Raw genomic sequence first — 12500 nt, 5'->3', positions numbered from 1 at the left:
GTCCTATAGGACAGAGAGTAAGACATCATACTGGTCCTATAGGACAGAGAGTAAGACATCATACTGGTCCTATAGGACAGAGAGAAAGACATCAGCATACTGGTCCTATAGGACAGAGAGAAATACATCATACTGGTCCTATAGGACAGAGAGAAAGACATCATACTGGTCCTATAGGACAGAGAGAAAGACATCATACTGGTCCTATAGGACAGAGAGAAAGACATCATACTGGTCCTATAGGACAGAGAGAAAGACATCATACTGGTCCTATAGGACAGAGAGAAAGACATCATACTGGTCCTATAGGACAGAGAGAAAGACATCATACTGGTCCTATAGGACAGAGAGTAAGACATCACACTGGTCCTATAGAACAGAGAGTAAGACATCATACTGGTCCTATTGGACAGAGAGAAAGACAGAGAGAGATATCAAAGAGGAGGAGAGACAATACGAGCGGAAGGGACGGAGACAGAGAAGCAGAGTTTGAGACCCATCACACAGGTGTACATACCTCCGTCACACAGGTGCACGTACCTCCGTCACACAGGTGCACGTACCTCCGTCACACAGGTGCACGTACCTCCGTCACACAGGTGCACATACCTCCGTCACACAGGTGCACGTACCTCCGTCACACAGGTGCACGTACCTCCGTCACACAGGTGTACGTACCTCCGTCACACAGGTGTACATACCTCCGTCACACAGGTGTACATACCTCCGTCATACATGTGTACATACCTCCGTCACACAGGTGTACATACCTCCGTCACACAGGTGTACATACCTCCGTCATACATGTGTACATACCTCCGTCACACAGGTGTACATACCTCCGTCACACAGGTGTACATACCTCCGTCACACAGGAGTACATACCTCCGTCACACAGGTGTACATACCTCCGTTACACAGGTGTACATACCTCTGTTACACAGGTGTACATACCTCCGATATACAGGTGTACATACCTCCGTTACACAGGTGTACATACCTCCGTTATACAGGTGAGGATGATGAGACAGAGTCTGGCACTGTTGAGTCTGTGTTCATCTGGAGATAGAAAGAGAGGGAGAGAAACACAGAGAGAGAGAGAGAGAGAGAGAGAGAGAGAGAGAGAGAGAGAGAGAGAGAGAGAGAGAGAGAGAGAGAGAGAGAGAGAGGAGATACAGAGAGAGAGCGAGAGAGAGTGAGAGAGCGAGGAGATACAGAGGGAGAGCGAGAGAGAGAGAGAGAGAGAGAGGGAGAGAGAGAGAGAGAATGAATCTGGCACTATTCATATGGAATAAGGAGAGGGGAGACAGGAAGGATGAGAAAGGACAGATGAGGGAGAGAGATACACATTGAGGGAGTGATATGGACTGAAAACGAGCTCAATGAAAAGGCAAAGTAGCAAGAATTGGGAAGGAGAGAGAGGGAGGACAACTTGACAGCTGGTATTTTGAGAAGAGGATTGCGAGAAGTGGGGGAAGAGAGGAGAAGAAAAGGGGAAGAGAGGAGAAGAAAGGGGGAAGAGAGGAGAAGAAAGGGGGGAAGAGAGGAGAAGAAAGGGAGGACGAGAGGAGAAGAAAGGGGGGAGAGAGGAGAAGAAAGGGAGGAAGAGAGGAGAAGAAAGGGGGCAAGAGAGGAGAAGAAAGGGAGGAAGAGAGGAGAAGGGGGGAGAGAGGAGAAGAAAGGGAGGAAGAGAGGAGAATAAAGGGAGGAAGAGAGGAGAAGAAAGGGAGGAAGAGAGGAGAAGAAAGGGGGGAAGAGAGAAGGGGGAAGAGAGGAGAAGAAAGGGGGAAGAGAGGAGAAGAAAGGGGGGAAGTACTGAACAAGAAAATAAGGAATGAAAGAAAGTACAAGATAGAGGGTATGGAGATAGAGAGAATAAATACACAGAGATAGAGAGAGTCTGACTGTGGAGGAGTATTTGATGAAGTGATAGATGATAGAGAGATAGAGTCTGACTGTGGAGGAGTATTTGATGAAGTGATAGAGGACAGAGAGAGATAGAGTCTGACTGTGGAGGAGTATTTGATGAAGTGATAGAGGACAGAGATAGAGAGAGTCTGACTGTGGAGGAGTATTTGATGAAGTGATAGAGGACAGAGATAGAGAGAGTCTGACTGTGGAGGAGTATTTGATGAAGTGATAGAGGACAGAGAGAGATAGAGTCTGACTGTGGAGGAGTATTTGATGAAGTGATAGAGGACAGAGAGAGAGAGTCTGACTGTGGAGGAGTATTTGATGAAGTGATAGAGGACAGAGAGAGAGAGTCTGACTGTGGAGGAGTATTTGATGAAGTGATAGAGGATAGAGAGAGAGAGTCTGACTGTGGAGGAGTATTTGATGAAGTGATAGAGGATAGAGAGAGAGAGTCTGACTGTGGAGGAGTATTTGATGAAGTGATAGAGGATAGAGAGATAGAGTCTGACTGTGGAGGAGTATTTGATGAAGTGATAGAGGACAGAGATAGAGAGAGTCTGACTGTGGAGGAGTATTTGATGAAGTGATAGAGGACAGAGAGAGATAGAGTCTGACTGTGGAGGAGTATTTGATGAAGTGATAGAGGACAGAGATAGAGAGAGTCTGACTGTGGAGGAGTATTTGATGAAGTGATAGAGGATAGAGAGATAGAGTCTGACTGTGGAGGAGTATTTGATGAAGTGATAGAGAACAGAGAGAGATAGAGTCTGACTGTGGAGGAGTATTTGATGAAGTGATAGAGGACAGAGAGAGATAGAGTCTGACTGTGGAGGAGTATTTGATGAAGTGATAGAGGACAGAGATAGAGAGAGTCTGACTGTGGAGGAGTATTTGATGAAGTGATAGAGGATAGAGAGATAGAGTCTGACTGTGGAGGAGTATTTGATGACGTGATAGAGGACAGAGAGAGATAGAGTCTGACTGTGGAGGAGTATTTGATGACGTGATAGAGGACAGAGAGAGATAGAGTCTGACTGTGGAGGAGTATTTGATGAAGTGATAGAGGACAGAGAGATAGAGTCTGACTGTGGAGGAGTATTTGATGAAGTGATAGAGGACAGAGAGAGATAGAGTCTGACTGTGGAGGAGTATTTGATGAAGTGATAGAGGACAGAGATAGAGAGAGTCTGACTGTGGAGGAGTATTTGATGAAGTGATAGAGGACAGAGAGAGATAGAGTCTGACTGTGGAGGAGTATTTGATGAAGTGATAGAGGACAGAGAGATAGAGTCTGACTGTGGAGGAGTATTTGATGAAGTGATAGAGGGTATAGATAGATAGACGTGTTAACTCATTCCACGGAGGACTGAGTGTCTGTGGGTTTTCACTCCTCCCTTGGACTTAATTAATTTTCTTGTTTTGGGTTCCCAAGTGGCGCAGCGATCCAAAGCACTGCATCTCTGTGCAAGGTTGGTTCAAATCCTGGGCTGTAATACAACCGGACGTGATTGGGAGACCCATGGGGCAGCACACAATTGGCCCAGCGTCGTCCGGGTTTGGGTTTGGCCGGGCTAGGCCGTGATTGTATAAAATAATTTGTTCTTAACTAACTTGCCTAGTTAAATAACGGTTAAATAATTAAATAATGTTTTAATGATTGATGACAGACAGATGGACGGACGGACGGACAGAACAGACAGAACAGACAGAACAGACAGAACAGACAGAACAGACAGACAGACAGACAGACAGACAGACAGACAGACAGACAGACAGACAGACAGACAGACAGACAGACAGACAGACAGACAGAGAGACAGTGAGATAGTGAGATAGTGAGATAGTGAGAGATAGTGGTGGAGGGATAGAGATAGAGAAAGCGAGATAGGGGTAGAGAGAGATAGTGAGAGATAGTGGTGGAGAGTTAGAGAGATAGAGAGAGGTAGAGAGATGGAGATAGAGAGATAGTGGTAGAGATATAGAGATAGTGAGAGATAGTGGGGGAGAGATAGAGAGAGGTAGAGATAGAGAGAAAGAGAAAGAGAGATAGGGGTAGAGAGAGATTGGTGGAGAGATAGAGAGTGGTAGAGAGATAGAGAGATAGTGGTAGAGAGTTAGAGAGATAGAGAGAGGTAGAGAGATGGGGATAGAGAGATAGTGGTAGAGATATAGAGATAGTGGTAGAGATATAGAGATAGAGATAGTGGTAGAGAGATAGAGAGAGGTAGAGAGATAGAGATAGCCGTGTATTTAAACCTTTGGTGTCCTGCATGACGATGGAGGAGTACTTGAGGAAGGTGATGAGCAGGTTACTGGTCTGAAGGTTAGGATCCAGGGGAAGTTCTGAAGAGTTCATCACTGGAAAGCAGGACACAGCGTTGGTTCAACATAATACTAATGTTATGTTGAAATGTTGAAAGATCCATTTGGGTAACAGCTAAGAACCTTACTGTGATTGTTTTCAAATGAAACGGTCAAAAATAAACTAAAATAGCTTCTTGGCATGAAGCAAGGATTTAGCCAACATTAGATCCTCCGTGGAATGAGGTTGGGAGAACTGATAGAGGTTTCTGGGAGGGGTCTGGGTGAGGAGGGGGAAACTGAGAATGTGCAATTGTTGGCAGAAAACAACTCCAGGGAGAGACCCCTCAACAACTGCAGGGAGAGACCCCTCAACCCCTCAACAACACCAGGGAGAGACCCCTCAACCTCCCAACAACTCCAGGGAGAGACCCCTCAACCCCTCAACAACTCAAGGGAGAGACCCCTCAACCCCTCAACAACTACAACTACAGGGAGAGACCCCTCAACCTCACATCAACTCCAGGGAGAGACCCCTCAACAACTCCAGGGAGAGACCCCTCAACAACTCCAGGGAGAGACCCCTCAACCTCACAGCAACTCCAGGGAGAGACCCCTCAACAACTCCAGGGAGACACCCCTCAACAACTCCAGGGAGAGACCCCTCAACCTCACAGCAACTCCAGGGAGAGACCCCTCAACCTCCCAACAACTCCAGGGAGAGACCCCTCAACCTCACATCAACTCCAGGGAGAGACCCCTCAACCTCCCAACTCCAGAGAGAGACCCCTCAACAACTCCAGGGAGAGACCCCTCAACCTCACATCAACTCCAGGGAGAGACCCCTCAACCTCACAGCAACTCCAGGGAGAGACCCCTCAACCTCACAGCAACTCCAGGGAGAGACCCCTCAACCTCACAGCAACTCCAGGGAGAGACCCCTCAACAACTCCAGGCAGAGACCCCTCAACCTCACAACAACTCCAGGGAGAGACCCCTCAACCTCAGAACAACTCCAGGGAGAGACCCCTCAACCTCCCAACAACTCCAGGGAGAGACCCCTCAACCTCCCAACAACTCCAGGGAGAGACCCCTCAACCTCACATCAACTCCAGGGAGAGACCCCTCAACAACTCCAGGGAGAGACCCCTCAACCTCACATCAACTCCAGGGAGAGACCCCTCAACAACTCCAGGGAGAGACCCCTCAACAACTCCAGGGAGAGACCCCTCAACAACTCCAGGGAGAGACCCCTCAACAACTCCAGGGAGAGACCCCTCAACCTCACATCAACCCCAGGGAGAGACCCCTCAACCTCACAGCAACTCCAGGGAGAGACCCCTCAACCTCCCAATAACTCCAGGGAGAGACCCCTCAACAACTCCAGGCAGAGACCCCTCAACCTCACAACAACTCCAGGGAGAGACCCCTCAACCTCACAACAACTCCAGGGAGAGACCCCTCAACAACTCCAGGGAGAGACCCCTCAACAACTCCAGGGAGAGACCCCTCAACAACTCCAGGGAGAGACCCCTCAACAACTCCAGGGAGAGACCCCTCAACAACTCCAGGGAGAGACCCCTCAACAACTCCAGGGAGAGACCCCTCAACAACTCCAGGGAGAGACCCCTCAACAACTCCAGGGAGAGACCCCTCAACAACTCCAGGGAGAGACCCCTCAACAACTCCAGGGAGAGACCCCTCAACCTCACATCAACTCCAGGGACAGACCCCTCAACAACTTCAGGGAGAGACCCCTCAACCACCCAACTCCAGGGAGAGACCCCTCAACCTCCCAACAACTCCAGGGAGAGACCCCTCAACAACTCCAGGGAGAGACCCCTCAACAACTCCAGGGAGAGACCCCTCAACCTCACAACAACTCCAGGGAGAGACCCCTCAACCTCACAACAACTCCAGGGAGAGACCCCTCAACCTCACAACAACTCCAGGGAGAGACCCCTCAACCTCCCAACAACTCCAGGGAGAGACCCCTCAACCTCCCAACAACTCCAGGGAGAGACCCCTCAACCTCACATCAACTCCAGGGAGAGACCCCTCAACAACTCCAGGGAGAGACCCCTCAACCTCACATCAACTCCAGGGAGAGACCCCTCAACAACTCCAGGGAGAGACCCCTCAACAACTCCAGGGAGAGACCCCTCAACAACTCCAGGGAGAGACCCCTCAACAACTCCAGGGAGAGACCCCTCAACAACTCCAGGGAGAGACCCCTCAACCTCACATCAACTCCAGGGAGAGACCCCACAGCAACTCCAGGGAGAGACCCCTCAACCTCACAACAACTCCACTGCAACATCCATCACTGGTAGGGAGAGAAACATGGCCATTTATGTTCAACAACGTTAATTTAACTTCATAGTAACGTTAATGGAATGTTATTTGAATGTTGAACGTTCAACCTAATAATGAGCTTTACTGTCGGTAGAGACAAGAAGTGAAGCTATGAAGTGATCCACTATTAGCTAGTCAAGACGCTATACGAGACAGTCAGGTGGATCTCACATCTCAGATGCTAGTTTCACAGATAAAACAGGAGCCAACAACTTCTACTCCACCCCAGTCTCCTCCCTCCATTTAGATTTGTCCTCATCCCACCTTCCCTCCAATCCTGGATCAGGTCCAAGACGACTGGTTATGACATCATGGCCATGATGCCAGCTAAGCACATGGTTCACAGGGGGAAAAGGGTGTGTGTGTGTGTGTGTGTGTGTGTGTGTGTGTGTGTGTGTGTGTGTGTGTGTGTGTGTGTGTGTGTGTGTGTGTGTGTGGTGACATGGTTCTCTACCTGAAAGATTCATCTGTATTTGAAGCCAGTTCAGTTAATATTTCATACAGCAAATGGCTTTTAGCGAGAAACACACACCATGCATGTTTAAACAGTTACATTGCACGTGAACTGAACAGGTTCAGATTGTGTGTGTTCGTGTGGCGCACGTGTATGGAGGGGTTATCAAAAATGGATGGCCAAAAACAATGACGAGAAACGTATTTCTTTAAAACAGAATGTTTCAGACGCTTGTTAAAATGTTTCCTCCTATGTCCACTGGTTTTAAGGGGGAAGGGGAACTAAAGGAGTGGAGGGGAACTAAAGGAATGGAGGGGAACTAAAGGAGTGGAGGGGAACTAAAGGAGTGGAGGGGAACTAAAGGAGTGGAGGAGAACTAAAGGAGTGGAGGAGAACTAAAGGAGTGGAGGGGAACTAAAGGAGTGGAGGGGAACTAAAGGAGTGGAGGAGAACTAAAGGAGTGGAGGAGAACTAAAGGAGTGGAGGGGAACTAAAGGAGTGGAGGGGAACTAAAGGAGTGGAGGAGAACTAAAGGAGTGAAGGGAACTAAAGGAGTGGAGGGGAACTAAAGGAGTGGAGGGGAACTAAAGGAGTGGAGGGGAACTAAAGGAGTGGAGGGAAACTAAAGGATTGGAGGGGAACTAAAGGGGTGGGGGGAACTAAAGGAGTGGAGGGGAACTAAAGGAGTGGAGGGAAACTAAAGGAGTGAAGGGAACTAAAGGAGTGGAGGGGAACTAAAGGAGTGGAGGGAAACTAAAGGAGTGAAGGGAACTAAAGGAGTGGAGGGGAACTAAAGGAGTGGAGGGGAACTAAATGAGTGGAGGGGAACTAAAGGAGTGGAGGGGAACTAAAGGAGTGGAGGGGAACTAAAGGAGTGGAGGGGAACTAAAGGAGTGGAGGGAAACTAAAGGAGTGAGGGGAACTAAAGGAGTGGAGGGGAACTAAAGGAGTGGAGGGGAACTAAAGGAGTGGAGGGGAACTAAAGGAGTGGAGGGGAACTAAAGGAGTGGATTGGAACTAAAGGAGTGGAGGGGAACTAAAGGAGTGGAGGGGAACTAAAGGAGTGGAGGGAAACTAAAGGAGTGAAGGGAACTAAAGGAGTGGAGGGGAACTAAAGGAGTGGAGGGGAACTAAATGAGTGGAGGGGAACTAAATGAGTGGAGGGGAACTAAAGGAGTGGATTGGAACTAAAGGAGTGGAGGGGAACTAAAGGAGTGGATTGGAACTAAAGGAGTGGAGGGGAACTAAAGGAGTGGAGGGGTCTTGGTTGACTTGGTTGGCCAACCGTTCCATTTTCCAGAATTACCCCAGTAACAGAAAACAGGAAAGATTTAAAAAATAGTAACTACATCAATTTAAACACTAGTGATTATTACTACTAATAAAGGTTTAATTTCATTCACTCATTCAGTCAATAATTAATCTGTAAATGTCATTCGTTCATGGACAGAGTCCGGACCAATCATGTTACTCACTGTCCATAGAGAGCGGGGTTGTGCCAAGCGGCGTCGTGGGAGTGGTCGGAACAGGGGTGATGGGTGTGGTCGGGATGTCAATCTCTGGGTGACTCTGTTGATTGACAGGTGACAGAGCAAATGAGTGAGGAGAAGAAAGAGAGGTAGAGGAGGCAGACAGAGAGATAGTGGGATTAGAGGGAGAGAGAACACATGACTTTCAAGGAAAGCTGAGCAGATGAAACCAGAACAAAGACAATTCCACCTATTTGTTCTCCTCTCCTCCTCTCTCCAATCAGCGTCAGGTCATTCTATACAACACTATCAGACATCAGAGATGCTGGCATCTGATAGAACTAAAACACTGACTTTAGAAAAAGAAACAATTACCCCTCCCCCTTCTTTATCTCCGCCCTCACCCTCTCTCTCTATACCTCCCACCCTCACCCCCTCTCTGATTCCACCCTCACTCTCCCCCTCTCTCTCTCTCTCTCTGCCTCCCTCACTCACACCCTCTCTCTCTGCCTCTCGCCCTCACCCTCTCTGTCCGCCTCCCTCCCTCACCCTCTCTGTCCGCCTCCCTCCCTCACCCTCTCTGTCCGCCTCCCTCCCTCACCCTCTCTGTCCGCCTCCTCCCAAGCGGAGGAAGGAGACAATCAACTTCTTTGCCTCAAAGCCAAAATATATTTTTTAAATAGAATACATTTTGGTTCTATAAATAGTAGTTTAACTTCACCTGAGCGAAAACAGGAGAAAATAGAAAAAAAAGATAAAGTAGAAGAAAAAGTTGTTTCTAGGGACAGTAGTAGTAGTTTTGTTTCTAGGGACAGTAGTAGTAGTTTTGTTTCTAGGGACAGTAGTAGTAGTTTTGTTTTTAGGGACAGTAGTAGTAGTTTTGTTTCTAGGGACAGTAGTAGTAGTTTTGTTTCTAGGGACAGTAGTAGTAGTTTTGTTTCTAGGGACAGTAGTAGTAGTTTTGTTTCTAGGGACAGTAGTAGTAGTTTTGTTTCTAGGGACAGTAGTAGTAGTTTTGTTTCTAGGGACAGTAGTAGTAGTTTTGTTTCTAGGGACAGTAGTAGTAGTTTTGTTTTTAGGGACAGTAGTAGTAGTTTTGTTTCTAGGGACAGTAGTAGTAGTTTTGTTTCTAGGGACAGTAGTAGTAGTTTTGTTTCTAGGGACAGTAGTAGTAGTTTTGTTTCTAGGGACAGTAGTAGTAGTTTTGTTTCTAGGGACAGTAGTAGTAGTTTTGTTTCTAGGGACAGTAGTAGTAGTTTTGTTTCTAGGGACAGTAGTAGTAGTTTTGTTTCTAGGGACAGTAGTAGTAGTTTTGTTTCTAGGGACAGTAGTAGTAGTTTTGTTTCTAGGGACAGTAGTAGTAGTTTTGTTTCTAGGGACAGTAGTAGTAGTTTTGTTTCTAGGGACAGTAGTAGTAGTTTTGTTTCTAGGGACAGTAGTAGTAGTTTTGTTTCTAGGGACAGTAGTAGTAGTTTTGTTTCTAGGGACAGTAGTAGTAGTTTTGTTTCTAGGGACAGTAGTAGTAGTTTTGTTTCTAGGGACAGTAGTAGTAGTTTTGTTTCTAGGGACAGTAGTAGTAGTTTTGTTTCTAGGGACAGTAGTAGTAGTTTTGTTTCTAGGGACAGTAGTAGTATTTTTGTTTTTAGGGACAGTAGTAGTAGTTTTGTTTTTAGGGACAGTAGTAGTAGTTTTGTTTTTAGGGACAGTAGTAGTAGTTTTGTTTTTAGGGACAGTAGTAGTAGTTTTGTTTCTAGGGACAGTAGTAGTAGTTTTGTTTCTAGGGACAGTAGTAGTAGTTTTGTTTCTAGGGACAGTAGTAGTAGTTTTGTTTCTAGGGACAGTAGTTGTAGTTTTGTTTCTAGGGACAGTAGTAGTAGTTTTGTTTTTAGGGACAGTAGTAGTAGTTTTGTTTCTAGGGACAGTAGAAGTAGTTTTGTTTCTAGGGACAGTAGAAGTAGTTTTGTTTCTAGGGACAGTAGAAGTAGTTTTGTTTCTAGGGACAGTAGTAGTAGTTTTGTTTCTAGGGACAGTAGTAGTAGTTTTGTTTCTAGGGACAGTAGTAGTAGTTTTGTTTCTAGGGACAGTAGTAGTAGTTTTGTTTCTAGGGACAGTAGTAGTAGTTTTGTTTCTAGGGACAGTAGTAGTAGTTTTGTTTCTAGGGACAGTAGTAGTAGTTTTGTTTTTAGGGACAGTAGTAGTAGTTTTGTTTCTAGGGACAGTAGTAGTAGTTTTGTTTCTAGGGACAGTAGTAGTAGTTTTGTTTCTAGGGACAGTAGTAGTAGTTTTGTTCCTAGGGACAGTAGTAGTAGTTTTGTTTCTAGGGACAGTAGTAGTAGTTTTGTTTTTAGGGACAGTAGTAGTAGTTTTGTTTCTAGGGACAGTAGTAGTAGTTTTGTTTCTAGGGACAGTAGTAGTAGTTTTGTTTCTAGGGACAGTAGTAGTAGTTTTGTTTCTAGGGACAGTAGTAGTAGTTTTGTTTCTAGGGACAGTAGTAGTAGTTTTGTTTCTAGGGACAGTAGAAGTAGTTTTGTTTCTAGGGACAGTAGAAGTAGTTTTGTTTCTAGGGACAGTAGTAGTAGTTTTGTTTCTAGGGACAGTAGTAGTAGTTTTGTTTTTAGGGACAGTAGTAGTAGTTTTGTTTCTAGGGACAGTAGTAGTAGTTTTGTTTCTAGGGACAGTAGTAGTAGTTTTGTTTCTAGGGACAGTAGTAGTAGTTTTGTTTCTAGGGACAGTAGTAGTAGTTTTGTTTCTAGGGACAGTAGTAGTAGTTTTGTTTCTAGGGACAGTAGTAGTAGTTTTGTTTCTAGGGACAGTAGTAGTAGTTTTGTTTCTAGGGACAGTAGTAGTAGTTTTGTTTCTAGGGACAGTAGTAGTAGTTTTGTTTCTAGGGACAGTAGTAGTAGTTTTGTTTCTAGGGACAGTAGAAGTAGTTTTGTTTCTAGGGACAGTAGTAGTAGTTTTGTTTCTAGGGACAGTAGTAGTAGTTTTGTTTCTAGGGACAGTAGTAGTAGTTTTGTTTCTAGGGACAGTAGTAGTAGTTTTGTTTCTAGGGACAGTAGTAGTAGTTTTGTTTCTAGGGACAGTAGTAGTAGTTTTGTTTCTAGGGACAGTAGTAGTAGTTTTGTTTCTAGGGACAGTAGTAGTAGTTTTGTTTCTAGGGACAGTAGTAGTAGTTTTGTTTCTAGGGACAGTAGTAGTAGTTTTGTTTCTAGGGACAGTAGTAGTAGTTTTGTTTCTAGGGACAGTAGTAGTAGTTTTGTTTCTAGGGACAGTAGTAGTAGTTTTGTTTTTAGGGACAGTAGTAGTAGTTTTGTTTCTAGGGACAGTAGTAGTAGTTTTGTTTCTAGGGACAGTAGTAGTAGTTTTGTTTCTAGGGACAGTAGTAGTAGTTTTGTTTCTAGGGACAGTAGTAGTAGTTTTGTTTCTAGGGACAGTAGTAGTAGTTTTGTTTCTAGGGACAGTAGTAGTAGTTTTGTTTCTAGGGACAGTAGTAGTAGTTTTGTTTCTAGGGACAGTAGTAGTAGTTTTGTTTCTAGGGACAGTAGTAGTAGTTTTGTTTCTAGGGACAGTAGTAGTAGTTTTGTTTCTAGGGACAGTAGTAGTAGTTTTGTTTCTAGGGACAGTAGTAGTAGTTTTGTTTCTAGGGACAGTAGAAGTAGTTTTGTTTCTAGGGACAGTAGAAGTAGTTTTGTTTTTAGGGACAGTAGTAGTAGTTTTGTTTTTAGGGACAGTAGTAGTAGTTTTGTTTCTAGGGACAGTAGTAGTAGTTTTGTTTCTAGGGACAGTAGTAGTAGTTTTGTTTTTAGGGACAGTAGTAGTAGTTTTGTTTTTAGGGACAGTAGTAGTAGTTTTGTTTTTAGGGACAGTAGTAGTAGTTTTGTTTTTAGGGACAGTAGTAGTAGTTTTGTTTCTAGGGACAGTAGTAGTAGTTTTGTTTCTAGGGACAGTAGTAGTAGTTTTGTTTCTAGGGACAGTAGTAGTAGTTTTGTTTCTAGGGACAGTAGTAG

General features: G+C 45.4%; 1 protein-coding gene across 1 annotated transcript in view; it reads right to left on the bottom strand.

Annotated features, from left to right (window-relative positions):
- LOC110517645 (armadillo-like helical domain-containing protein 3) overlaps nucleotides 1-12500 on the bottom strand; it is a 62395-nt gene that overhangs the window by 37703 nt on the left and 12192 nt on the right. Inside the window, exons 14-16 of the mRNA XM_036940070.1 lie at nucleotides 8500-8593; nucleotides 4171-4272; nucleotides 1001-1059 (exon numbers count right to left, since the gene is read on the bottom strand). Coding sequence (XP_036795965.1) covers nucleotides 1001-1059; nucleotides 4171-4272; nucleotides 8500-8593 — 255 coding nt within the window. The remainder of the gene's footprint in view (nucleotides 1-1000; nucleotides 1060-4170; nucleotides 4273-8499; nucleotides 8594-12500) is intronic.

This window comes from Oncorhynchus mykiss, chromosome 13 (genome assembly GCF_013265735.2).
Source record: "Oncorhynchus mykiss isolate Arlee chromosome 13, USDA_OmykA_1.1, whole genome shotgun sequence".
NCBI lineage: Eukaryota > Metazoa > Chordata > Actinopteri > Salmoniformes > Salmonidae > Oncorhynchus > Oncorhynchus mykiss.
Note: the sequence above shows the minus strand (reverse complement) of the source record. Positions and strands in the feature narration are given on the sequence as shown.